The sequence below is a fragment of the Aquarana catesbeiana genome, linkage group LG04 (assembly GCF_042186555.1).
Source record: "Aquarana catesbeiana isolate 2022-GZ linkage group LG04, ASM4218655v1, whole genome shotgun sequence".
Classification (NCBI taxonomy): Eukaryota; Metazoa; Chordata; class Amphibia; order Anura; family Ranidae; genus Aquarana; species Aquarana catesbeiana.
In genome coordinates this window covers 490584491-490611283 of record NC_133327.1, presented here as the reverse complement: position 1 = coordinate 490611283, position 26793 = coordinate 490584491, and the positions used below count along the sequence as shown (strand labels likewise).

At 42.6% G+C, this 26793-nt stretch overlaps 1 protein-coding gene across 1 annotated transcript in view; it reads right to left on the bottom strand.

The window, feature by feature from the left end:
* SOS1 (SOS Ras/Rac guanine nucleotide exchange factor 1) overlaps nucleotides 1-26793 on the bottom strand; it is a 519460-nt gene that overhangs the window by 381759 nt on the left and 110908 nt on the right. The window contains exon 3 of the mRNA XM_073627668.1: nucleotides 4742-4873. Within this exon, the coding sequence (XP_073483769.1) occupies nucleotides 4742-4873 (132 nt within the window). The remainder of the gene's footprint in view (nucleotides 1-4741; nucleotides 4874-26793) is intronic.

Genomic DNA, 26793 nt, shown 5'->3' with positions numbered 1-26793 from the left:
CCCCGTAATAGGGTCCAACTTATCTGGTAAGCGGCCCCCCTTATGTTACCGCTTTGTCAGCATGTTTATATATCACCTTGTCAGCAAGTTCAGACACCAAAAGGATCAGCTATCCGACTAATATAAAGAATGACTATTTATATTGAAACACATATTTTTTATACATATTTGTGTTTGATACACTGATTCAACACATTTTTGTTATTTCCTTTTTTGGGAATTCACTTATGTTTATTATTTTTTGTCACTTAAGCAAATATTTAGAAGTTTTGAGTTGAAGATCAACTTTAACCATTGAGACACTAGTAGCGCACCTGAATTTATTATGCTAAACTGATTGAGACAATATTTTTTTTACATTTTTTGGGGTTATTTATTATAGCAAAAAGTAACAAATAGTTTTGTATTTTTTTCAAAATTGTAGCTCTTTTTTTGTTTATAGTGCAAAAAATAAAAACCGCAGAGGTGATCAAATACCACCAAAAGAAAGCTCTATTTGTGGGGAAAAAAGGACATCACGAAGTGGCTGCAGAGAGGCCGCAGGAGCCTAACGGCATTGATATGTTTCTGAAATTCTGAATAATTCAGCGAGTATCTCTTTGACTTTAAGGTCTTCTATAGTTTTGGTATGTTTCTACAATACTTTGTTGAGCAGTATGAAAGGATTGATCCGGACTGGACATCCCTTAACAGGTAGACTTGTATAAAAGCGGACCTGACGTTCATGATCACATGACCCCTGAAGACGTTGGTGTGTACCAATGAAACCGGTAGGGTGCTTGATTGTGATAAGTTATCTCCGCTGTTTTTGAAGTGCAGCTGGAACACACCACGGTGTTTCCATGCACATGGATTTCTAAGCTGCAAGAATTTGCTGTTTTTATCTGTTTTTTTTGGAATAAAACTGTGACATACTTCACTATGGAAGCCCTTTCTTTTTAATTTTTCCCACTAACCATTGGACAACTCCCTTCAAATCGTTTTGTTCCTGGGAACGTGCTCAAACGATCTGGATTCACTTTGGTGTGTGTGTCCTGGAAGTCGGTTAAACACTGGGATCAACATTGGGATTGTGTACAACTCCCATACGTGCTTTATGACTACCTGTAATAGGGGTTATGGAAGTCTGGTGAGTAGGATGTGTGATAGATGATGGTGGTGGAAGATATTTCAGTCAAATGTATCTACTGTTCAGCAGGGATTTGAAGATTGTGTACAATATCTGAAGAAGTTGATACATTGTTTGAATATTCACTATTTGCACTACTGAACTTATTTTGTGTTCGGACTTTTTATACACATATTATTATATTATCATGTTGGTGCTCAGTTGAAACCACTTTTGCATGTTTGCACTTTATTAGGGAAGGAGCGCGGTTTAATCAATTTAGGGCTGGTCTGAGTATTTCAAAAACTGCTGATTTACTGGGATTTTCACACACAACCATAGGGTTTACAGAGAACGGTCCAAAAAAGAGAAAATATCCAGTGAGCGGCAGTTGTGTGGACAAAAATGCCTTGTTGATGTAAGAAGGGGAATGTGCAGACTGGTTTGAGAGCATAGAAAGGCAACAGTAACTCAAATAACCACTCGTTACAACCAAGGTATGCAGAATACCATCCCTGAATGCACAACACATCCAACCTTGAAGCAAATAAGCTACAGCAGCAGAAGACCACACTGGGTGCCACTCCTGTCAGCTAACAGGAAACCAAGGCTACAATTCGCACAGGCTCACCAAAATTGGACAACAGAAGAACCAAAAAGCGTTGTCGGGTCTGACAAGTCTCGATTTCAGCCGCGACATTCAGATGGTGGGGTCAGAATTTGGTGTAAACATCATGAAAGCATGGATCCATCCTGTCTTGTATCAACAGTTCAGGCTGGTAGTGGTGGTGTAATGGTGTTGCGGATATTTTCTTGGAACACTTTAGTACTAATTAAGCATTGTTTAAATGCCATGGCCTACCTGAGTATTGTTGCCGACCATGTCCATCCCTATATGACTACAGTGTACCCATCTTCTGATGGCTACTTCCAGCAAGAAAATGAGTTCACTGTACTTCAATGGCCTCCACAGTCAATTCATGACCTAAAGTCTGATCAGGAAGTAAGGCAGAAGTAATAGAGTAGCATCCATGAAGATGGTTTTATTTTTGCAAAAGTAGTACATTAATGCTATACTGGTATATGGGGGAGCTGGAATTTAGAGGAAAAAAAAAGCCTGGTTCAGTGCGATTTGAGATGCTACTTCAGTCGCACAGAATCGCACAATGGAAGTCACGCTATTTTCAGTGTTGCCCCATTCACATCAGTTCACACATTTTGGAAAAGATACATATTCTACATTGGTGCAGTTGTAGTAGGATTTTGGCCACACAGAATGCAATGAAAATGCACCAAATGTACATGTACATGATTTTTCAGTGCATTTTTGGGAACATTTTGCTGTCCCGGCACCTGCTAGCATCTTAACAACCATTGACTTATCCCTGTCTTTCTCATTCAGCTGTCAGCTGAGGATTTCTGGCTGACAGGCGAAAGTAAACAAAGAAGCAGGGACATTTAAGAACCAAAAAAAAAACTGCATGGGGGTTCCCTCACAATCCATAACAAGCTTTATGGATTGTTATAATATGCTATTAATTTTAGGGGGGACCCAACTCCAATGATAAAAAATAAATAAATGGCATGAGGTACCCCCAAAATCCATACCAGACCCTTATTTGAGTAGGCAGCTTGGTAGGCCAAGAAGGATGGGGGGGGGGGGTGGATAAATGTGCGGCCCCCTCACCTCTTTTACCAGGCAAAATGCCCTCAACATGGGAGAGGGGGTGATTTTGCCAACTACCCCCCAGACAAAGCACCTTGCCCCCATGTTTATGAGGACAAGGGCCTCTTCCCCACAACCCTGGCCTGGTAGATGAAGGGGTCATGGGCAGGGGGCTAATCGGAATCTGGATATCCCCTTCAATAATAAGGGGGCTCCCAGATAACACCCCCCTTTGTGAAGGAGTATGGCGTACATTGTATTTATTCACCAAAAAAAATATAAAAAATAAAATGTACCCTAGTAATAAAAACATGCAAACGTTTGACAAGTTGTTTATTCAAAAAATGTCCCCTAATCTACACCCATTGTCAATCTTATTGTCCAATGATGCAGGTCCATGTGAATCAAGATGACCAATGGCCGAAAACACCTTTAGGAAAGGAAAAAAAACCCGGCGCCCACTGAGCCCGACCGATCCCGTCACTTTCCTCGCACTGACTGACATCTCTGGGCACCCCCCGCTGCTGGAGAAACTAAGGGGCAGAAGCCACCCAATGACAAATATTGACATAACCACAACCATCAGCAATCAAAGCAAACACCTACTAGTGCAGCCAGCAAGTATTCATCTGCTACTTTATTCTGCAAACCTACCCTATGTGTCTGTGCAAGCTCTAAAGAGATATTTTTTTACCAGTGCATCAGGGGTTGCATTTATCACTTGATCCATTTAGCTTAGGTTTATAATGATGCGGTAAGGGATTTGCAGCGATTCCTGTGCTTTTCCCACACCGCATCACAATCGCACTCCATTCCTGTGAACCTCTGAGTGTCAAAGTTAAGTTAACGACATCCCAAAAATCAGGTCACAAAATGCAGTGCGATTGGCAAAATTGGATCCGATTCCAGTGTGGCAAAAAAAAGGTGTATGCACCTTTTTCGTGCAGGTGCGGTACGATTTGAGCCATACAAAATAAATGGGCTCAAATCGCACTGCAAAGAATCTTGATTTGAAAAGGAATGCGGTGCGAATCACATGCACCAGTGTGAACCTAGGCTTATACAGAAAAAACACTCAACTTTCTCATTATGTGAAGCATTCATCCCACTTTAAAACTCATGAGGTAGACAGGAGCATTTCCTCAGAAAGAGAGAATTTCTGCCTTACCTGCACTGCTGGAACTTGAAAATAAATGAACCCTGTAGTTTGCAATGTAAGTTTTCCCTATTAGCAAAATATGAAAAACATCCCTATTCAGTAAAATTAAAGTGGAACTATAGGCTAACTGGACTTAAAAAAGGGAACTATACTCACCTCAGCTCCAGCGATGAAGCTCCCCCATATATAATCATGTGAATTAAGTCAGTTTTTGAATTGCCAAATTTGTACAGTAATCTGTGCATGCGCATTTTAGGATTCATGGAGTGGAACTCTAAGGTAGGAGATACACAATTTATTATTCTTTTGTTCAACCAGCAGGTTGTACAGAAATGGATCGATGGATCCCTGCTGAACCGGCCGAATTTCGATCCCTCTATGGCCAACTTAACAGAGGACCTTCCTACTTGTCTTTTGGTGAATAGACACCTTACTTCATGCTACATATCCTCTTTCCCATCTGGTGTGTAAAATGTAGGTTTATACAGACATTGGGGTTAATTTACTAAAGCAAATCCGCTTTGCACTACAAGTGCACTGCAACTGCACTTGGAAGTGCAGTCGCTTTAGATCTGAGGGGAAGATCTGAAATGAGGGGAAGCTCTGCTGATTTTATCATCCAATCATGTACAAGCAAAAATGGTGTTTTTTATTTTACTTGCATGTCTCCCTCAGATCTACAGAGGCTGCACTTCCAAGTGCACTTGCAGTGCAAAGTGGATTTGCCTTTATTAAATAAACCCCATTGCATACTATGAACTTCCAGATTTTCATGCATAAAGTCTAATTCCTTTGTTTTCTCAATTACCTTTAGTAAAGGATGGATTTTATCTACAGGGAGAGATAAAGGATTCCTTCGCTTCTTCTTCTCAAGTGCAGATTGAGCATCAGCAATGGCCCACTTATCTATGGGGTGAGGGAAGCTTTTCTGAACTCGCTCCTATAGGAAAAAAAGTAAGAAAGAAATAAATGAATGAATGTGAAACTAAAAGTAAATAGCATAATTACTAGGTATGTTTGAAAAAAAATAATCTCCAAAATGTTTATCTTGTTTTGAGCAAGTCTGTGCTTGATTGAATGTGTACCCTTTTTCTAAGATGTAGTACAGCGAGAAGAAAAAAAAAGAAAAACAAAGAAAACAGATCAATATAAAAGATAATTGAGTCAAATATACATCACTTATTAAAAAAAAAACAAAGTGTAAGCTGATAATTTCCTGTACTCTCATCAGTTAGCACGGTTTCCAGCTACTGTACATATGTGGACCACAAACCCCCATGTTATGGTGAAGAGGAGAATTGGAAGTATTCTGTAAACATGCCTTAAAGTGTTATAAACGCAAATCAGTAAAATCAGTCTCTATATGCAGTAAAGCATGCTTGTTGTACGCACTATGGAACCTAAGGCGTTAATCCTGTACATTGTGTAAAAAGGCTGATCCTCCCCTTCTTCCACAGTTCCCAATCCATCTCCTGATAGTACAGAGACTTGCTCAGTTTGATATGCTCAGTTTGGTGTGTATTGCTAAGAGGTTGGTTGCATGTGATCGGCACAGGGCCAATCAGCAGTGTTCAGACAGAGGGTCAGGGGTCATGCAGCCTCTTAGGACAGTCAGAAAGGAATTAAAACTCCTCTTACATGCTTTAACCAGTGCTCGGCTGGACGCCGATAGAAGTCAAAAGACTGCTATACACACTGCTAATAGGAAAGATAAACAAGGCTTATTTCAGTTCTGACAGGGGGAAAGGGCGATCATGTGTCTCTGCAAAGCAGGGACTAGAATCCCTCTCTTCCACTAGTCAAAGCACCACATTGTGTGCACAAAAACACTGGCTAGGCACACAGTTAACCCTTTGATCACCCTAGATGTTTAACCCCTTCCCAGCCAGTGTCATTAGTACAGTGACCTTGCATATGTTTAGCACTGATCACCGTATTAGTGTCACTGGTTCCTGCAAAATGTCAAAGGTGTCATTCTGTGTCTGACAGTCCACCGTAATATCGCAGTCTCGCTATAAGCTGCAGATCGTCGCCATTACTAGTATAAAAATTATATATATATGCACACACACACATACACACAGTCAGGTCCATAAATATTGGGACATCGACACAATTCTAATCTTTTTGACTCTATACACCACCACAATGGATTTGAAATGAAACGAACAATATGTGCTTTAACTGCAGACTTTCAGCTTTAATTTGAGGTATTTACATCCAAATCAGGTGAACGGTGTAGGAATTACAACAGTTTGTATATGTACCTCCCACTTTTTAAGGGACCAAAAGTAATGGGACAGATTAACAATCCTCCATCAAACTTTTGCTTTTTAATACTTGGTTGCAAATCCTTTGCAGTCAATTACAGCCTGAAGTCTGGAACACATAAACATCCCCAGACGCTGGGTTTCATCCCTGGTGATGCTCTGCCAGGCCTCTACTGCAACTGTCTTCAGTTTCTGCTTGTTCTTGGGGCATTTTCCCTTCAGTTTTTTCTTCAGCAAGTGAAATGCATGCTCAATCGGATTCAGGTCAGGTGATTGACTTGGCCATTGCATAACATTCCACTTCTTTCCCTTAAAAAAACTCTTTAGTTGCTTTTGTAGTATGCTTCGGGTCATTGTCCAACTGCACTGTGAAGAGCTGTCCAATGAGTTCGGAAGCATTTTGCTGAATATGAGCAGATAATGCCTGAAACACTTCAGAATTCATCCTGCTGCTTTTGTTAGCAGTCACATCATCAATAAATACAAGAGAACCAGTTCCATTGGCAGCCATACATGCCCACGCCATGACACTACCACCACCATGCTTCACTGATGAGGTGGTATGCTTTGGATCATGAGCAGTTCCTTTCCTTCTCCATGCTCTTCTCTTCCCATCACTCTGGTACAAGTTGATCTTGGTCTCATCTGTCCATAGTATGTTGTTCCAGAACTGTGAAGGCTTTTTTAGATGTTGTTTGGCAAACTCTAATCTGGCCTTCCTGTTTTTGAGGCTCACCAATGGTTTACATCTTGTGGTGAACCCTCTGTATTCACTCTGGTGAAGTCTTCTCTTGATTGTTGACTGACACACATACACCTACCTCCTGGAGAGCGTTCTTGATCTGGCCAACTGTTGTGAAGGGTTTTCTTCACCAGGGAAAGAATTCTTCGGTCATCCACCACAGTTGTTTTCCGTGGTCTTCCAGGTCTTTTGGTGCTGCTGAGCTCACCGGTGCATTCTTTCTTTTTAAGGATGTTCCAAACAGTTGATTTGGCCACACCTAATGTTTTTGCTATCTCTCTGATGGGTTTGTTTTGTTTTTTCGGCCTAATGATGGCTTACTTCACTGATAGTGACAGCTCTTTGGATCTCATATTGAGAGTTGACAGCAACAGATTCTAAATGCAAATAGCACACTTGAAATGAACTCTGGACCTTTTATCTGCTCCTTGTAAATGGGATAATGAGGGAATAACACACACCTGGCCATGGAACAGCTGAGCAGCCAATTGTCCCATTACTTTTGGTACCCTAAAAAGTGGGAGGCACATATACAAACTGTTGTAATTCCTACACCGTTCACCTGATTTGGATGTAAATACCCTCAAATTAAAGTTGAAAGTCTGCAGTTAAAGCACATCTTGTTTGTTTCATTTCAAATCCATTGTGGTGGTGTATAAAGCCAAAAAGATTAAAATTATGTCGATGTCCCAATATTTATGGACCGGACTGTGTGTACATTTGCATAAACCAGTGGTCTCAAAACTGTGGCCTGGGTTTGCCTTTATTCAGTCCTTGGGGCACCATTCCACCAACTGACACCAATGACAGGGTGCCATTCACCCTACTGACACCAACAATAGGGCACTATGTCTCCCATTAACATCAATGATGAGACACTGATGCTGAGGCATTTTCTGCTCCCACTAGGCCACCCTAAATCCTATAGGATAATTAACCGGCCTCTTGCTTAAAAAGTTGAGACCCCCTAATGTAAACCAATCAATATATGCCTTTTGGTATTTTTTTTTTTACCAAAAACATGTAGCAGAATACATATTGGCCTAAACTTACGAAGAAATCAGACTTAAAAAGAAATTATTAGATATGTTTTATATCAGAAAGTAAAAAAAAAGTTGTTTTTTTTTTTTTTTGTTTTTTTCAAAATGCGCAAAAAATTAAAAAAAAAAAAAGGCAGCAGTAATCAAATACCACCAAAAGAATGCTCTATTTGTGGGGGGAAAAAATATCATTTTTTTTTTGGTACAGTGTCGCACGACCTCGTAATTGTCAATTGAAGTAACGCAAAAAAATGACCTGGTCATGAAGGGGGGTAAATTCTCCAGAGGTCAAGTAGTTAGGGTGACAACGCTCTTCCTCTAAAGATCCAGTACGATGAGTGAATGCTGTCGCACTAAGACAGGAAGTGTAGCGGCTCACTTAAAGTGGAGTTCCACCCAAAAGTGGAACTTCCACTCATTAGATTCCTCCCCCCCTCCGGTGACACAGTTGGCACCTTTCAGGGGGGAGGGGGGTACAGATACCTGTATATTACAGGTATCTGTACCCACTTCCGGCGTAGATAGCCGCAGAATCTGCGGGTATTTACGCCACATCCTGTTCCCCCCCCCGCTGCCTGCTGGGAAACACACGGGTCCCAGAGGCAGCAGGGACCATTCGTATTGCGCTGCGCGACTCGCGCATGCGCAGTAGGGAACCGGAAAGGGAAGCCGCACGGCTTCACTTCCTGATTCCCTTACCGAAGATGGAGGCGGCAGCACCCGAGGACGGAGAGACGCTTCGGCCTCGGGTGCCGACATCGCGGGCGCCCTGGACAGGTAAGTGTCCATGTTTTAAAAGTCAGCAGCTGCAGTATTTGTAGCTGCTGACTTTTAAAAAATTTTTTTTTCGGTGCCGCTCCGCTTTAAAAAAGCAAAAAATAGCAGAAGAAAAGAAAGCTAATGCAGCCATCATATCCAGGGATTTAAGCTTACATTTTGTTCATGGGTTTAGATAAACTTTAACCTAGTCATAAACAGGCACATATTTGCAAACTTAATTAACCACGTTTAATTATTGACCAATCATTTCTTTTTTTCAACCAAGACATTTTTCATGCACATATATACATCAATAACCAATATTAAATTTATTAATCAATTTTTAATACTTGCTTTTATACATATACAGTGGGGAAAATAATTATTTGATCCCCTGCAGATTTTGTAAGTTTGCCCACTTACAAAGAAATGAAGGGTCTATAATTGTTATCATAGGTGTATTTTAAATGATAGAGACAGAATATCAACCAAATCCACGATACAAATGTTACAAATCGAGTTGCAGTTCAGTGAGTAAACTATGTATTTGATCCCCTACCAACCAACAATTTTCCTGGCTCCCACAGACTGGCTACAGTATGTACTCATGTGGTACACCGATTAGTCCTGTCAATGTAGGAAAGTGCTCCTAACGACGACTTGTTATGTGTATAAAAAGACACCTGTCCACTGAATCTCTTTCTTCCATTCAAACCTCCCCATCATGGGCAAGACCAAAGAGCTGTCAAAAGATGTCAGGGACAAGAATGTAGACCTGCACAAGACTGGAATGGGCTACAAGACCATCAGCAAGAAGCTTGACGAGAAGGAGACAACTGTTGGAGCAATTATTCGCAAATGAAAGAAATACAAAATAACCATCAATCATACTCGGTCTGGAGCTCCATGCAAGACTTTGCCTCATGGGGTAATCATGTTTATGATGGATCAGCCCAGAACTACACAGGGAGGAGCTTGAGAATGATCTCAAGGCAGTTGGGACCACAGTCACCAAACAAACCATTAGTAACACAATACGCCGCCATGGATTGAAATCCTGCGGCGCCGGCAAGGTCCCTCTCATCAAGAAGGTACATCTACAGGCCCGTCTGAAGTTTGCCAGTGAACAACTAAAGGAATCAGAGAATGATTGGGAGAAAGTGCTGTGGTCAGATGAGACCAAAATTTAGTTCTTTGGCATTAACTCGACTTGCTGTGTTTGGAGGAAGAAAAATACTAACTACGACACTAAGAACACCAACCCTACAGTTAAGCACAGAGGTAGAAACATTATGCTTTTCTCTGCTAAAGGTGTAGGCTGACTTTGTTGCCTTACAGGGCCATGCATTGTACACTCTTGGATGAGAACCTTCTTCCCTCAGCCAAAACACTGAAGATGGGTCTTAGTGCATGACAATGACCCAAAACATACCGCCAAGGCAACAAAGAAGTGGCTCAAGAAGAAGCATATTAAGGTCATGGAGTGGCCTAGCCAGTCTCCAGACCTCAATCCTATAGAAAATGTATGGAGTTTCGAGTTTCCAAACGACAGCTAAGAAACCTTAAGGATTTAGAGAAGATCTGTAAAGAAGAGTGGACCAAAATCCCTCCTGAGATGTGTGCAAATCTGGTAACCAAGCACAAGAAACGTCTTACCTCTGTGCTTGCCAACAAGGGTTTCTCCACCAAGAAATAAGTCATGTTTTGCTTGGGGATCAAATACTTTACTCACTGAACTGCAACTTAATTTATAACATTTGTCATCATGCGTTTTTTTCTGTATTTTTGGTTGATATTTTGTCATTTTCTTTCTAGACATTTTTCTCCTGCTTCTCTTTCATACCCAAGCTTTTTTTCCTTGCATTATTAAACCATTTTTCACTGTTGTTATCTGGGGTGAATTCCTGCTAGCTATATCATTAGGACTTCTTACCTTATTGCTTGGTTTGTGCCATCTGTTATTTATTTTTTTAATAGCATAACATTACCAGTGGTTTAAAATGCTATCAACCACCAATGACTGTGGGATTGTTTTTTTTTTATTTCATCCCTCAGGGAAGGTTCTTCCTCTATTAAAGTGGAAGTGACCTCTAATTTTTTACTTGTACCTACAGGTAAGCCTATAGTAAGGCTTACCTGTAGGTACTGTGACTATCTCCTAAACTTGCAGTTTAGGAGATATTCAGAGTGCATGCAGCCGATGACATTATCGGCGCATGCGCTCTGAAGGTCTGACTTACCGTGTCAGGCCTTCAGAGCTCTTCCCGTAAACGGTGGCTCCCACACACATGCGCGGGAGTGACGTTATTGCGGCTTCAGCCACTCACAGCGCCGGAGCCCTCGATCCTGGAACACACACCGGGGAAGATGTCAGCTGTCTCAGCGGTGTGTGGGCGCCACTGAAGGGCTTTGTTCCAAGGTAAGCGTTTCATAATGAGCTAGTATGCGATGCATACATCTTTTTCCCCACCAGGGTTTACACCCGCTTTAAACACAAAACTTGCACTTGAATCAACCAAGATCACTTTAAGTGTCCACTTTCCAAAAAGTGGTCATTTGGGGTGTGTTTGCAATGGCCTTGGCTTTTATATTTTCTCTGTTTTACAATAGAAAGGAAGACAGACCGCTTTTCTTTTTTTTTTATTTAATTATTATTTTCTTCCTTTATTTAGTAAATAAAAAGTGGTTATTACATACCACCAAAAGAAAGTAAGGTACTGTATATCTGTCTAAGAAAACAATTTACATAAAATTAATTTGGGTACAGCGTTGCATGACCGAGTAATAGTCAGTCAAACTATGAAAACTGAAAAAATGCCTTAAAAGTAAGGGTATGCAATATAATGGTATAGAGGTGGTTAAGCCTACTGGACCATAATCTCACGGTTATACGTTTCTGTTGCTTTCTAAGCAGTACTCCATAAGAACAATTGTTTCCATACACTACTGTTTTAGAGATACTTTGGGGCACCTGTTGTGTGTAGGGCCGCGTTTCAGAGCTAGATAATAGATGCAGACTAGAAGGATTGCAGCAAAGGATCCGAACATATGGAATATAAAAACACAAAAACTGCCCATTCTGTTGACCTTCTGATTTTTTTTTTCCCCAAGAACCTCCAGTTTGGAGGTAGAATTATAATGGAGCACCCCTTTTCAAAGGTGGAACATTCCTCCTTGAAATTACTATGTAACATTAATACCTAGTATGAAAAAAAAATATTTTTGGACAATGGTTGTCCTTTGGGCATGGTTCACACTGCGGCGACTTGAAGAGTTCAGGGTTGCATGACAAGTTGCACTCTATTAACTGCAATGCAACCATTCTAATTGGTGCGACTCAAGGCGCAGCGACTTGGAAAAAGGTTCCTACCCTACTTTGGGGTGACTTCATCGCGACTTGCATTCACGTCTGTTAAGCCATAAGTAAGCCACAATGAAGTCGCGACTTTCCCGTTGCGACAGTGTGAACAGAGCCTTAAAGTATTTCTGTCATCTTATACAGTGCCTTGAAACAGTAGTCATACCCCTTGAAATTTTCCACATTTTGTCATGTTACAACCAAAATATTAAATGTATTTTATTGGGATTTGTGATAGACCATAGATTGTGAAGTGGAAGGAAAATGATAAATGGTTTTCAAAATTTTTTACAAATAAATATCTGTGTGGTGTGCATTTGTATTCAGCCCCCCCCTTTTTTAATTATTATTTCTTTATTGTTTTTGTTATGTCGAGGATGTAACCTCGCTGTACCATTTATGTACCATTTATATACACAATTTCTCAATACATTAATGACAAAAAAAAAAAAGACCCCCCCCAACCCCACTCTCCCACCCCATCTACCTTCCTCGCTCCAAGTCTATCCTATTCTTTTCCTCGGATCCCACTCTCCCATTACATGTCCATCTTATACTTCCTCTACTGTGGTTTTTATCCTATGCTACCATTATTTCTGCGAATCTTGTTGTTTGCTTAAAATCAACCCAGTCCCACCATTTCTCTTCAAATTCCTCAGTTCCCACTCCGTTATGGAACCTACGATATTCTAAATATTAAATTTCATTTACTTTGTTGCACCAGCTTTTTGGGTTCCTGCCAATGTCTGGGTTTAAAGGCTTTTTGCCGCGTTTAAAAGGTGCGGGAGCAACATTTTTACATATTGCTTAGTTGGCATACTAATCCCGTGGAATAGGCACCCCCACGGGTCGTCAGGGATGTCTATGTTTGTTATCTCTCTGATTATTTGCCTAATCTCCCTTAAAATATCTTTTTATTTCAGGACCGTGCCACCAAATATGGGCCGTAGTCCCTATTTCGTTACACCCGCGTCAACATAAATGTGATTTTTCTCTTTGGCATTTATGTGCCTTATCGGGGGGTGATGTACCAACGGGCCATGCATTTGTAGTTTAGTTCTATTATATTGCTATTAACCGAAGTAGCATGGACCCGCCTCAGTAATTGCCTAATCTCGACCTCATTTGCTGGTGCTCCCAATTCCCTCTCCCACTTCTCGATGTTTGATGGTATCTCCGTCCCTGTCCCCTCATTTAATACTCTGTAGATCTTGGAGATCACCCTCGTCCTGGAGATCAGTATTGGAGTATTCAGCCCCCTTAATACTTTGTAGCACCACCTTTTTCTGCAATTACAGCTACAAGTGTTTTTGGGAATGTCTCTACCAGCTTTGCACATCTAGGAGAATTACATTTTTGTCCATTCTTCTTTGCAAAATAGCTCAAGCTCTGTCAGATCGGATGGTGAGCATCTGTGAACAGCAATTTTCAAGTCTTTCCACAGATTCTCAATTGGATTTACTGTAGGTCTGGACTTTGACTGGGCCATTCTAACACATGAATATGCTTTGATCTAAGCCATTCCATTGTAGCTTTGGCTGTATGTTTAGGGTTGTTGTCCGGCTGGAAGGTGAACCTCTGCCCCAGTCTCAAGTCTTTTGCAGACTCGAACAGGTTTTCTTCCAAGATTGCCCTGTATTTGGCTTCATCCATCTTCCAATCAACTCTGAAAAATTAGAAAACAAAAAGAATCGCTCTAGTAAGTGACAAAAAGTGCATGAAAACTGTGAAAACAGTGACAACTCTAAATAAGCAAAATTTTAGATAAACACAAGAAAACAGTGGTATCAAAAATTGACCACTCATACGATCTTGAAAAGTCCAAAGAGTGAACTAAAATAACAGTCTTAAAGATGGCAACTAAACCACCTATCTAAATAAAAATCCAAGTGAATATCAAATATTCTTCCGTGAAAAAGCAGTCCACCAAGAATGGAAGGGGTCACTCCTTACCGGAAAACCACGACCCCCCACTACAGAGGATCACAGCTCGCAAACACAACTGAAAATCGCATCGGTATCCACTACAGGGTCATCAAATCATCAGCGGTTACGGACCAACTCGTGGAAGAGGCGTACCATAAAACGAAGATGGAACTCACATAGTGTAAAACCATAGAGGACTTTTTTTAAAACTCATAAAATACACACTTACAGCGTCATCCAGAAAAAGAAAGCCTTAAGTCCGGTCCGTTGGCCGTGTGGACTCGGACAAACCCGTCCTACTGGAGATCGAGAACAGATTGCACCTCCAATCTGTGCTCGATCTCCAGTAGGACGGGTTTGTCCGAGTCCACACGGCCAACGGACCGGACTTAAGGCTTTCTTTTTCTGGATGACGCTGTAAGTGTGTATTTTATGAGTTTTAAATAAAGTCCTCTATGGTTTTACACTATGTGAGTTCCATCTTCGTTTTATGGTACGCCTCTTCCACGAGTTGGTCCGTAACCGCTGATGATTTGATGAACCTGTAGTGGATACCGATGCGAGTTCCAGTTGCCAGTTTCAGCTGTGTTTGCGAGCTGTGATCCTCTGTAGTGGGGGATCGTGGCTTTGCGGTAAGCAGTGACCCCTTCCATTCTTGGTGGTGAACTGCTTTTTCACGGAAGAATATTTGATATTCACTTGGATTTTTATTTAGATAGGTGGTTTAGTTGCCACCTTTAAGACTGTTATTTTAGTTCACTCTTTGGACTTTTCAAGATCGTATGAGTGGTCAATATTTGATGCCACTGTTTTCTTGTGTTTATCTAAAATTTTGCTTATTTAGAGTTGTCACTGTTTCCACAGTTTTCATGCACTTTTTGTCACTTACTAGCGCGATTCTTTTTGTTTTCTAATTTTTCAGTGCCATATGGGTGTCATATTGTTAGAATCGCTGCTGTTTCACTATAATTGACTCACATCACATAATTTTATTTTCCCAAGTATTATATAGCGCAGTCCCCCCCCCCCCTTTTTTTCCCCATCAACTCTGACCAGCTTCCCTGTCCCTGCTAAAGAGCATCCCCATTCGTTTTCTACCGCACATAGGGTTTTGCTTTTAGGTCAAAAAGTTACATTTTGGTCTCATCTGACCAGAGCACCTTCTTCCACATGTTTGCAGTGTCCCCCACATGGCTTCTCGCAAACTGCAAACAGGACTTCTTATGGCTTTCTTCCAACAATGGCTTTCTTCTTGCCACTCTTCCATAAAGGCCAGATTTGTGGAGGGCACGACTAATTGTCCTGTGGGCAGATTCTCCCACCTGAGTTGTGGATCTCTGCAGCTCCAGAATTACCATGGGCTATTTATTTGTAAAAAAAAAAAACTGAACCCCATTTATCATTTTCCTTCCACTTCACAATTATGTGCCACTTTGTGTTGGCCTATCACATAAAATTTGAATAAAATACATTTATGTTTTTGGTTGTAACATGAGAAAATATGGAAAATTTCACTTTAAGGCCTCCTCCCCAGCTCCTGATGGTGAAAGAGAGCTTTTGGGGAGGAGGGGGGGGGGAGCGAGTACCTGACTCTGACAGGCACCCACAGCCACTTCCGTTTCGGTCGCCTTAGGCTATCGGAAGTGGAAGATCCCTCCCCTGAAGTCTTCTGGGACACAGGACAGGTCCTAAAAGGCTTTGGGACCAATCAAAGAGCGCATCGCCGCTCACGTAACGCATGCACAGTGGGCACCTGGCTGTGAAGCCGCAAGCTGTCACACCTGGGTGCCCATAGTAGAGATACAGGCACCCCTGAGGGAGGAGAGAGGAAGAAAACTGCTGGGGTGAGTGCACCGCTGGACCGTGGGACAGGTAAGTGTGTGTTTATTAAAAGTCAGCAGCTAAACTTTTTGTAGCTGTTGACTTTTAAAAACACACAAATGACTGGAACTCCACTTTAATCATTAATCCTGGGCATTTCTAGTAAAAGGTCAAAATCTAAACTACAATTACATAATAAATACCTTTATGTCATTCTGGAGATGCTTTTCAAGAAAGAAAATTAAAACCAGAAACATAACATGCGGAATATGTTGTCATGATTAAAAATAAGTAGAAGGGTTGTATACCCTCCATCATGTTTCAGGTATATGCAAAACCAAAATTTGTTAGCCCTGTATATAACTATAAAGGGTTAAAATGTTTATTTATTGTGCCATTTGTGCCCCTATAGGGAGATTTGTGTTCACTTAGTTTCTTGAAACACAGCAGAAATTAAGAGGACATCTTAGTTGTCACCAGAGCAACAGTACTTACTGGAAGATTTCACCTCTACTCCTTGTTCAGGGAACAAGTCAAAATTTGGATTTTGGACAGCTAGACTTTTTGAATGAATGAAAACATTTCTGGACTCCTTAACCATTGGTGTGGTACTCATATTTTTTCCCTTTAGACATGTACAGTTTTACTCTGCATCAACCAGTTGGGGACACCCTGCCTCATGAAAGTGGCCTCACCGAAGCTAGCGAGTTCTATATACTGAACTGGTTTTTGCACTATCATAAGATATTAAACAACCGAAGATCCGGAGCCTAGCACACAGAATATCAGCATAACATTGCAGGGGTTCTAACCCTTCCAAAACAAAAATAATGTTACACTTTATACTTCAAACAACCATGACAGTTGTACTTTTTCAAAAACAAAAAAAAATGATTAGGTCTAGGTTCACACTTCAGCCGGTGTGGAACTGCGTGTAAATTGCATGCTTTTCCCGTACCCACAGCACAAGCATACTGCTGTTATCAGAGGCACAGAGTGACATTAATTCTTAATGACACCCCCACACACTGGAAACCTCAGCATGTTTCCTTGCAGTTGTGATTTTGGAAAGGGGGCAGGGTTTTCCCTGTGTTTTTCATAGTTACAGCAGCCATTTCAAAAACAGTGCCAAGAAACTGGCATAGTGTGAACGTAGCCTTTCTAAATATACAATTTAGAGGGCTTGTCAGCCAAAAACTGATATTTCTGGTATAGGAGGGTGACCATAAACAAAATCGCACCCTGGTTTCTTATATTTCTGGGAGACAATAGCTACAACATTTTGCTGAAGATACCCAGTTCTACTGTCCTAATCGACAAGCTGGGTGACTCACTGAACCCACTAGCATTTATCTAAAAAGATAGCAATTATACACTGTTTTGATTACATGCTCTCCCAATGGCTCCCACTGCTATCTCAGCAATGAGGAGAGAGACTCCCCGGAGAACTGATGCTCTCGTACACATCGCTGGATCAAGAGGGAGCTCAGGTAAGTATTGGGGGGTGGGGGGTGGGACTAGGGGGACTGCTGAGAAGAATGCATTAGGGTAAAAAACCTTTAGCCTTGAAAACCGTTTTAAAGTAGTATTACACCACAAAACAAAAAAAGTTATATACAGTATCTCACTAAAGTAAGTACACCCCTCACATTTTTGTAAATATTTAATTATATCTTTCCATGTGACAACACTGAAGAAATTACACTTTACTACAATGTAAAGTAGTGAGTGTACAGCTTGTATAACTGTCCCCGCAAAATAACTCACATAGCCATTAATGTCTGAACCGCTGGCAACAAAAGTGAGTAATTGGGCCCAAAGTGTCAATATTTTGTGAGGCCACCATTAATTTCCAGCACTGCCTTAACCCTCTTGGGCATGGAGTTCACCAGAGCTTCACAGGTTGCCACTGGAGTACTCTTCCACTCCTCCATGACGACATCATGGAGCTGGTGGAAGTTAGAGACCTTGCTCTCCTCCACCTTTCGTTGGAGGATGCCCCACAGATGGCTCAATAGGGTTTAGGTCTGGAGACAGAGCTTCTTTAGCAAGGGAGAGGTCGTCTTGGAGGTGTGTTTGGGGTTATGTTAGAAAACTACCCTGCAGCCCAGTCTGAGGGGAGGGGATCATGCTCTGCTGCAGTATGTCACAGTACATGTTGGCATTCATGATTCCCTCAATGAACTGTAGCTTCCCAGTGCCGGCAGCACTCATGCAGCCCTAGACCATGACACTCCTACCACCATGCTTGACTGTAGGCAAGACACACTTGTCTTTGTAATCACCTGGTTGCCACCACACACGCTTGACACCATCCATTTGAACCAAATAAGTTTATCTTGGTCTTATCAGACCACAGGACATGGTTCCATTAATCCATATCCTTAGTCTGCAGCAAACTGTTTGCAGGCTTTCTTATGCATCATCTTTAGAAGAGGCTTCCTTCTGGGATGACAGTCATGTAGACCAATTTGATGCGGTGAGCAGCGTATGGTCTGAGCACTGATAGGCTGACCCCCCACCCCTTCAACCTCTGCCTTAATACTGGCAGTGGAACCTGTCCTGTTAAATCACTAAATGATCTTGGCCACTGTGCTGCAGCTCAGTTTCAAGGTCTTGGCAATCTTCTTATAGCCTAGGCCATCTTTATGTAGAGCAACAATTCTTTTTTTAAGATCTTCAGAGTCCTTTGCCATGAGGTGCCACGTTGGAACTTCCAGTGACCAGTATGAGAGAGGGGCAGCGATAACACCAAATTTAACACACCTGCTCCCCATTCACACCTGAGACCTTGTAACACTAACAAGTCGTATGACACCAGGGAGGGAAAATGGCTAATTGGGCCCAATTTGGACATCTGGGGTGTACTCACTTTTGCTGCCAGTGGTTTACACATTAATGGCTGCGTGTTGAGTTATTTTGAGGGGACAGCAAATTTACACTGTTATACAAGCTGTGCACTCACTACTTTACATTGTAGCAAAATGTCATTTCTTCAGTGTTGTCACATGAAAAGATATAATAAAATATTTACAAAAATGTGAGGGGTGTACTCACTTTTGTGAGCTACTGTATATTGCAGTTTACTCATTCTTAAATGTAGTGCCTGCTGTTATCTCTCCCCCCCACCCCCTATTTTTATCTAGTGCTCCAGCCAGTAACACTTTCTGTCTTAGGGTATCTCCACTCCACTGCAACAGAGCCAGCCCTGGACAGCAGTATTGTCAATCTGGAGAAAGGGTAGTGTTAGATGGACTAGTAGAACTAGATGGACTTGACTAAAAAAAAATTAACAATGAACTACAGCTAAAACCTTTTATCAGTTACAACTTTTTTTTTTTCTCTTTTGGGATAGACGTTTTAGATAAATGAATAAAAGCTGACCACTGTAAGCACCCCTTTCTGTGTTAAATGTTTTGCCTTTACCCTCCAACTACCAATTTTGCTGGACAGCTTGATCTGTTAAAGGAGAAATTTGAGTTAATTATAAAAAAAAAAAAAAAAAAAACAAAAAAAAAAAAACCATCCATACTCACCTCAGTGCTGCAGTAGCAGCACCCAGAGCGGCTCTAAGACCAAGAACTGAGCAATCACATGACTGCTGATTGCTCAGCTCTCGCTCTTTTCACAGCTGAGGGAAGTGACTGTTAGCCACTGTTCTGCCCCTCCAGGACTCATTGGAGCACTAGGCAGAAAAGGCGGGTGCAGCTGGCTTTGGCTCTCAGCATGTGGTCAGCTGTCAGTCAGGCAGCGCAGTGATCGGAGGTGCTGTGTGTCAGTCTGACACACCGCAACTCTGATCGTAGTATGAAGCCTCTGACAGAGGCTTCTTATACCACATGATCAGCTGTGACCAATCACAGCTGATCATCGCGTGAATCAGGAAGTTCCGGTAAACGGCTTTCCTAAGTTCACGCTGACAGGGAGAGCCGGTCGGTTGCTCTCCCTGTCAGGGGGGGTCCGTGCTGGTAATCAGCACATTGATTATCAGCACAGCCCCCATCAAAAGGTGTCCATCAGCTGCCAATCAGTGCCCAACACCTGCCAGCATGTCCCCATGTTAAACGCCTGTCAGTGCCAATCAGTGCCCAAAAAAGTGCCAATCAGTGCCCCATCAGTAATGCCTGTCAGTGCCCCATCGAAGTGCCAATCAGTGCCACTCAGTAATGCCTGTCAGTAGCTCCTCATCAGTGCTGCCTATCCAGTGCCACCTATCAGTGCCCATCAGTTTCTTTTTTAAATTGTCGGTCTCTTTTCATTTATAGCGCAAAAATTAAAAACTGCAGAGGTGATGAAATACCACCAAAAGAAAGCTCTATTTGTGGGAAGAAAATGATAAAAATAAGTTTGGGTACAGTGTTGCATGACCGCGCAATTGTTATTCAAAGTGTGACAGCGCTGAAAGCCAAAAATTGTCCTGGGCAGGAAGGGGGGGAAGTGCCTGGTATGGAAGAGGTTAAGCAGGCCATACCCTCCTGCCTTGCCAATTTTATTCTCCCAGCGGGGGAAGGGGAGGTTGTGCGGGGGAAGCCGTTATAGCTAGCAGCTATACCAAGCGCTAGCAATAATCACATGTAAAATCCGGCAGGCTCGATCTATCAACTTGGTACATTCAGCCTGCCCATACATGGTTCAAATCTCGGCCGGTTCAGCAGGAACTGTCTATGGCCAGCCTTTGCCGCTTTCAGCCAATTCTGTGTCACAGGAGAGCAAAAGTAAGTGCACGCCTATGACTGAGAAGAGAAGTATGGCTGGGATAAAGGCATATCATGGGAGATTTTAACTACCATGAAATTCACTGGAATAATGGCACTGCCAGAACAGTAAAAAGGGCAGAAATGTATGAATCTTTTACAAGACAATTTTATGGTACAGTTTATAGAAGCCCCATCTAGAAATAATGCTCTGCTGGATCTGTTAATCTCAAAACGATGCAGAGCCTATAACTAACGTATATTTAAAATAATTTCTGGGTAGCAGGAATTGTAACATGATTTCATGGAAGTTGTAAACAATAAAAACACTTTATTTTTAAGTGAGCAAATTTTCCAAGGCTGAAGGATGCTCTCCAAGACAGAAATGGGAATATTTCAAATTGACTATATGCAAACACACTGCAAAAATAGGATTTTTATAACAGCTTACCTGTAAAATCCTTTTCTTGGAGTAAATCATGGGACACAGGGCCATAGTAGTTACTATGTGGGTTATAGGCCACCTTTAGGTGATGGACAATGGCACACCCTAAGACAGGAAGTCCACTCCCTATATAACCCCTCCCACTACTGGGAGTACCTCAGTTTTTGTAGCAAAGCAATATACGTGTATTAAAAGAGGGGAGGGACCTCTGTGTCCCGTGATGTACTCCAAGAAAAGGATTTTATGGGTAAGCTGTTATAAAAATCCTATTTTCTTTATCGTACATAAGGGGACACAGAGCCATAGTAGTTACTATGTGGGATGTCCCAGAGCAATGCCAACTGAGGGGAGGAAGACAGAACAAAAGTAGGGCAACATGAGACCAGAGGACTTGTACTGCTGACTGCAGCACACTGCGCCCAAAGGTGATATCCCCATGCCTTTTTACATCCACCTAATAGAATCTGGTAAATGTATCGACAGAAGACCAAGTTGCGGTCTTGCAGATTTGAGCCATGGAGGCTTGGTGATGCACTGCCCACGAAGCACTAACAGTCCTAATGGAGTGTGCTTTAATTTGAGAGGATGTTATCTTCCTCTTCAAACCATAAGCTTGAACAATTACTTGCTGAATCCATTTAGAAATAGTAGATTTCGATACTGCCTGTCCTTTTTTAGGACCTTCAGGCAACACAAACAAAACATCAGTTTTTCGAATCTGAGCAGTTGCTTTCAAGTAGACTTTGACTGCTCTCACCACATCAAGAGAATGTACTGACTTCTCTTCCGTAGAACAGGGTTCTGGAAAAAAATGAAGGTAGAACAATATCCTGGTTTAGATGAAAATCTGACACTACCTTCGGGAGAAAGCTAGGATGAAGACGAATAATTAAATTAGTCTCTTTACAAGAAAGAGCAGCCAACTCCGATACCCTTCTTGCAGAAGATATGGCCACCAGAAAAACTTGTTTCCTTGTCAAAAGGACCAAGGGGGATATGCCGTATCGGCTCAAAAAGCTGTTTCTGCAATGCCGACAGAACTAAATTTAAGTCCCAAATGATCTTTTTACCACGATTTCTGTATATCCTGAGTAATTCACCAGTATATGTTAACCACTTCAATACAGGGCACTTATACACCTTCCTGCCCAGACCAACTTTCAGCGCTGTCGCACTTTGAATGACAACTGCGCAGTCATGCTACACTGTACCCAAACTAAATTTTTATCATTTTATTCACACAAATAGAGCTTTCTTTTGGTGGTATTTGAACACCTCTCGGAAATTTTGAAAAAAAAAAAAAATGTTTTTTTTTTTGTTTCAGTTACAAAACTTTGTAAATAAGTAAGTTTTCTCCTTCACTAATGGGCACTGATGGGGCTGCACTGACGGGCACAGATAAGGCGGCACTGATGATGAGCACTAATATGCGGGACTGATAGGCGGCACTGATAGGTGGCACTGATATGCAGGACGGATGGGTACGGATGAGCACGGATAGGTGGCATGGATAGGCAGCACGGATAGGCGGCAAGGACGGGCACTGATAGGTGGCATGGATGGGCACTGATAAGTCGCACTGATGGATGCCAATCAGTGCCAAACAATAATGCCTGCCAATCAGTGATGCCCATTGTGGCCACAGATTGGCATCCATTGTGGGCACTGATTGGCATCCCTGGTGGTCTAGGCTGGCATACATTGTGGTGACATCCCTGGTGGTCCTAGTGGCGTCCCTGGTGGTCCAGTGTGAGCATCCTCGGGGGGGGGGAGGGGGGGGGGTGCTGATAATTGATCAGCACAGACCCCCTGTCAGAGGAGCAGCCGATCGGCTCTCCTCTACTCGCGTCTGACAGACGCGAGTGAGGAAAAGCCGATCACCGGCTTTTCCTGTTTACATCGTGATCAGCCATGATTGGATACGGCTGATCACGTGGTAAAGAGTCTCCGTCAGAGATCACAGACTGACACACCGCAACAACGATTGCTACGATGCGGCTTAATATCCTGAGGGCGTCATATGACGCCCAGTCAGAATCTTGAAACCACTTTGACGCCGTCATTTTACTATATGACAGGCGGCAAATGGTTAATAAAGTCAAAGATACAATCCTTACCACTTTTATCTGGAGGGGGGGAGCATTTAGGATTGCTAAAAATACCCTGCAGTTGCCGGTGGTAGAGACTGGCTTTACCCTGCCTTCAAACCCATTAGATCGCCTCGCAGCTGGCTTATGCGCATTGGTGGTTTTATCCTGAAGCCAACAATGCGGCCACTGCCCTGGAGGCAGCAATACCTACCTCCTATTAGTCCCTCCAAAACCTGATTCACCGAATGTCCCTTAGAGGGAGAGAGGGTACAACTATCCTAGCGAGGACCTTACGGATTTTTAGGCTCAACAAAATGCTGCCATCCGTTGAACGCAGTATATACTCACCAAACACTCCGCTATGGGGGAATCCAAATCTACAAGAATTCTCCCATAGAACTGATGGGGGATACTGGTCTAAACGAGGGGTGAAAACAATTAAGCACTTATTTTCAGATAACATGTTCCACCCTTTTGAGGAATTTCGTAGAGAATATAACCTACCCTGCACAGCATACTTCCTATATTTACAGATACGTCACACTGCGGCAACACAGTTCGGCCTTTGTAACATAGTTGTTCAGCTCTCTCCGCTAGAACGACTACTGACCTACTCTTCTTACACCAAACTAGTTTAAACATACTATAGGTCCCTCTTACAATCTACAACTAATAGGCTCAGCAATACGGCAACTAGATGGAGTGCTGACATTCCTGAACTGACGGAGGATATCTGGCAGGAAGTTCTCCCCCTTCGGGTTCCCTCCGTCATTTCTTCCCGTGACAAGATAATACAGACTAAATTGTTATGCAGATTATATTTTACGCCAAGTTTACTGTATAAACTAAATAGATTACCCTCTGCATTATGCTCCCGATGCGGCATGGCTGATGGCACATTCTTTCACCTGATGTGGGAGTGCACTCCGATTAGGAAGTGCTGGTCGAAGGTCACGGCCTTCATCAGTTCCCTAACTCAGATACCCAATATCTGTAATCCCCTACGGAGTTTACTAGGATATATTGATGAGGATTAAGTTGCGTCACCCCCTGAATAAAGCTACGAACCAAAGAATGCGAAGCAAGTGGTCGTTGAAATATTACCGATAAGGCCGAGACCTTGCCTTTGATAGTACTCAAAGCCAGCTTCATTTCTAACCCTATCTAACCCTATCAGAAAGTCAAGGATTCTACCTATGACATACCTCCTGGTGTGCCAACCCCTGGATTCATACCAGGAAACATATGCCTTCCAGACTCTATAATACATGATTCTAGAGGGCGGTTTCCTTGTATTAATCAAGGTAGATGCTACTGAAATTGGCAGCCCACGCTACTTCAGAATGTGGGTCTCAATAGCCAAACCATTAAATTTAGCGTTTGTAAGGTAGGATGGAATACTGCACCTTGCGAGAGAAGGTCTGGACATGGTGGTAGAGTCCATGGGTCCCCTACCGCCATCCTTATGATCTCTGCATACCAAGATCTTCTGGGCCACAAGAATCACTGACTTCCCTTCCTGCTTGATCCTGCGAAGAAGTCGTGGAAGCAGCAGAATAGGAGGGAATGCATAAATCAATGAGAACTGATTCCACGGGAACACCAAGGCATCTGTTCCGCATGTTAGCGGATCCTTTGTTCTTGACACAAAGTTGTCGATCTTCTTGTTGAACCTGGACGCAAACAGATCTATGTCTGGGATCCCCCATCTTCGGCAAATTGCCAGGAAGATATCAGGGTGAAGGGACCATTCTCCCGGGAACAATTGCTGGAGACTCAAGTAGTCCGCTTGCCAATTTTCTATTCCTGGAATGAAGACTGCCAACAGGCAAGGTACTTTGTTATCTGCCCAAGTTAGGATATGATTTGCCTCTCTCTGGGCCGCACGACTTCTCGTGCCCCCTTGGTGATTGATATAGGCCACTGCTGTGGCACTGTCGGATTGGATCCCGACAGGACAACTCCGTAACCTGAATCTCCAGGCCCTCAGGGCTAAACGCGCTGCCCGAATCTCTAGAATGTTGATGGGCAAGGTCATTTGTGATCTGAATCATTTCCCTTGGACAGTCGCCTCTTCCAGGACTGCTCCCCAACCTGAAAGGCTGGCATCTGTTGTTACCACCTTCCAGGTAACTGGTAGGAAGGATTTTCCTTTCTGCAGATTCTTGGTTATCAACCAACTGAGGCTCCCGTGCACCCATGGAGACAGACACATTGGGAAATCTAGAGCTTGGACCTTCTTGTTCAAAGTCGATAGGATACTGTTTTGCAGCAGCCTCGAATGAAGCTGAGCATAAGGAACGGCCTTGAATAAAGCCAACATCTTTCCCAACAAACTCATGCAAAGCCGAATAGAAGGATTCTTTTTTGCCTTGACCACCTGAATCAGTTTCTTTATGGTGCTGATCTTCGCCTGGGACAAGAATACCTTTTTCTGGGCTGTATCTATGATCAGACCTAAGTATTCTAATCTCCTTGATGGTTTTAAGGAAGATTTCTCTAGGTTGAGAACCCAACCTAGGTACTCCAGGTAGTTGACTGTGGTGACCAAACTTTGGTCTAAGCGGGCAACTGACTGGTCTATCAAGAGCAGATCCTCTAGGTAAGCTATAATCGTTATCCCCTGGGCCCTTAATCTGGCCAGAGGAGGGGCCAGGACCTTTGTAAACACTTGAGGTGCAGTAGCTAGACCGAAAGGCAGAGCTACAAACTGAAAATGAAGATTTTCTACCTCGAAACGTAGATATTTCTGGTGAGTGGGAAAAATAGGCACATGAAGATATGCATCCTTGATGTCGATTGATGCCAGAAGTTCTCCACCTTGTAGGATGGAGACCACTGATCGTATTGACTCCAAGTGAAAAGAGCGGATATTCAGAAACCGGTTTAGATCTTTGAGATCTAGAATGGGTCTGACATCTCCATTTGGTTTTGGTACCGTGAAAAGGTTTGAATAAAACCCCAATCCCTGCTCTTCCATGGAGACCACCGAGATCACCTTTTGAGACAAAAGATGGTGCAATGCTTGAAAGAGACTTCTTTTTCTCTGGATCCTTGGGAACGTTTGATCTGAGAAAACGAGGAGACAGGGACTCTCGAAACTCTAGTTTGTACTCTAGAGCTATTGAGGAAGCCACCCATCTGTCTCGACACTCTTCCTGCCAGACCCTTGAGAACTAAAGAAGTCTTCCCCCCACTCGAACGAGCAAGGGCGCCCCTTCATTAGGAGGCTTTAGAATTTTGTTTTGTAGGTTTCCTCCCCCAGGACTTCTTTTGTCCCTGGGGTTGACCCTGAGGTTTACCTTTTAAATTTGACGGCAGAGGCCGTCGTGACTGCCTGGAGGCTGATGCCCCTGGCACTGGAGAAGGAGCTTGTTTAAATGATATACATTTACTCCTTTCCTAACTGGCGAAAGGGTACTTTTTCCACCAGAAATTCTTTGGATGTATTTATCCAAATCATCCCCAAACAGCCGTTCACTGTGAAAGGGAAAACTAGCCAGGAGCTTTTTGCATGGTGCTTCGGCTGACCAATTTTTCAACCATAGTATTCTACGCATATGCACTAGCCCAAATGTAAGGCGCGAGGCATAAAGAATAGAATCTCTCATGGCGCCTATTGCAAAACACAAAGCCCCTGGTAGCTCGGATAAAATCCTGGGCCTGCTGATCAGGAATAACCTTGAGCACCTGTTTAAACTGGTCTCTCAATGAT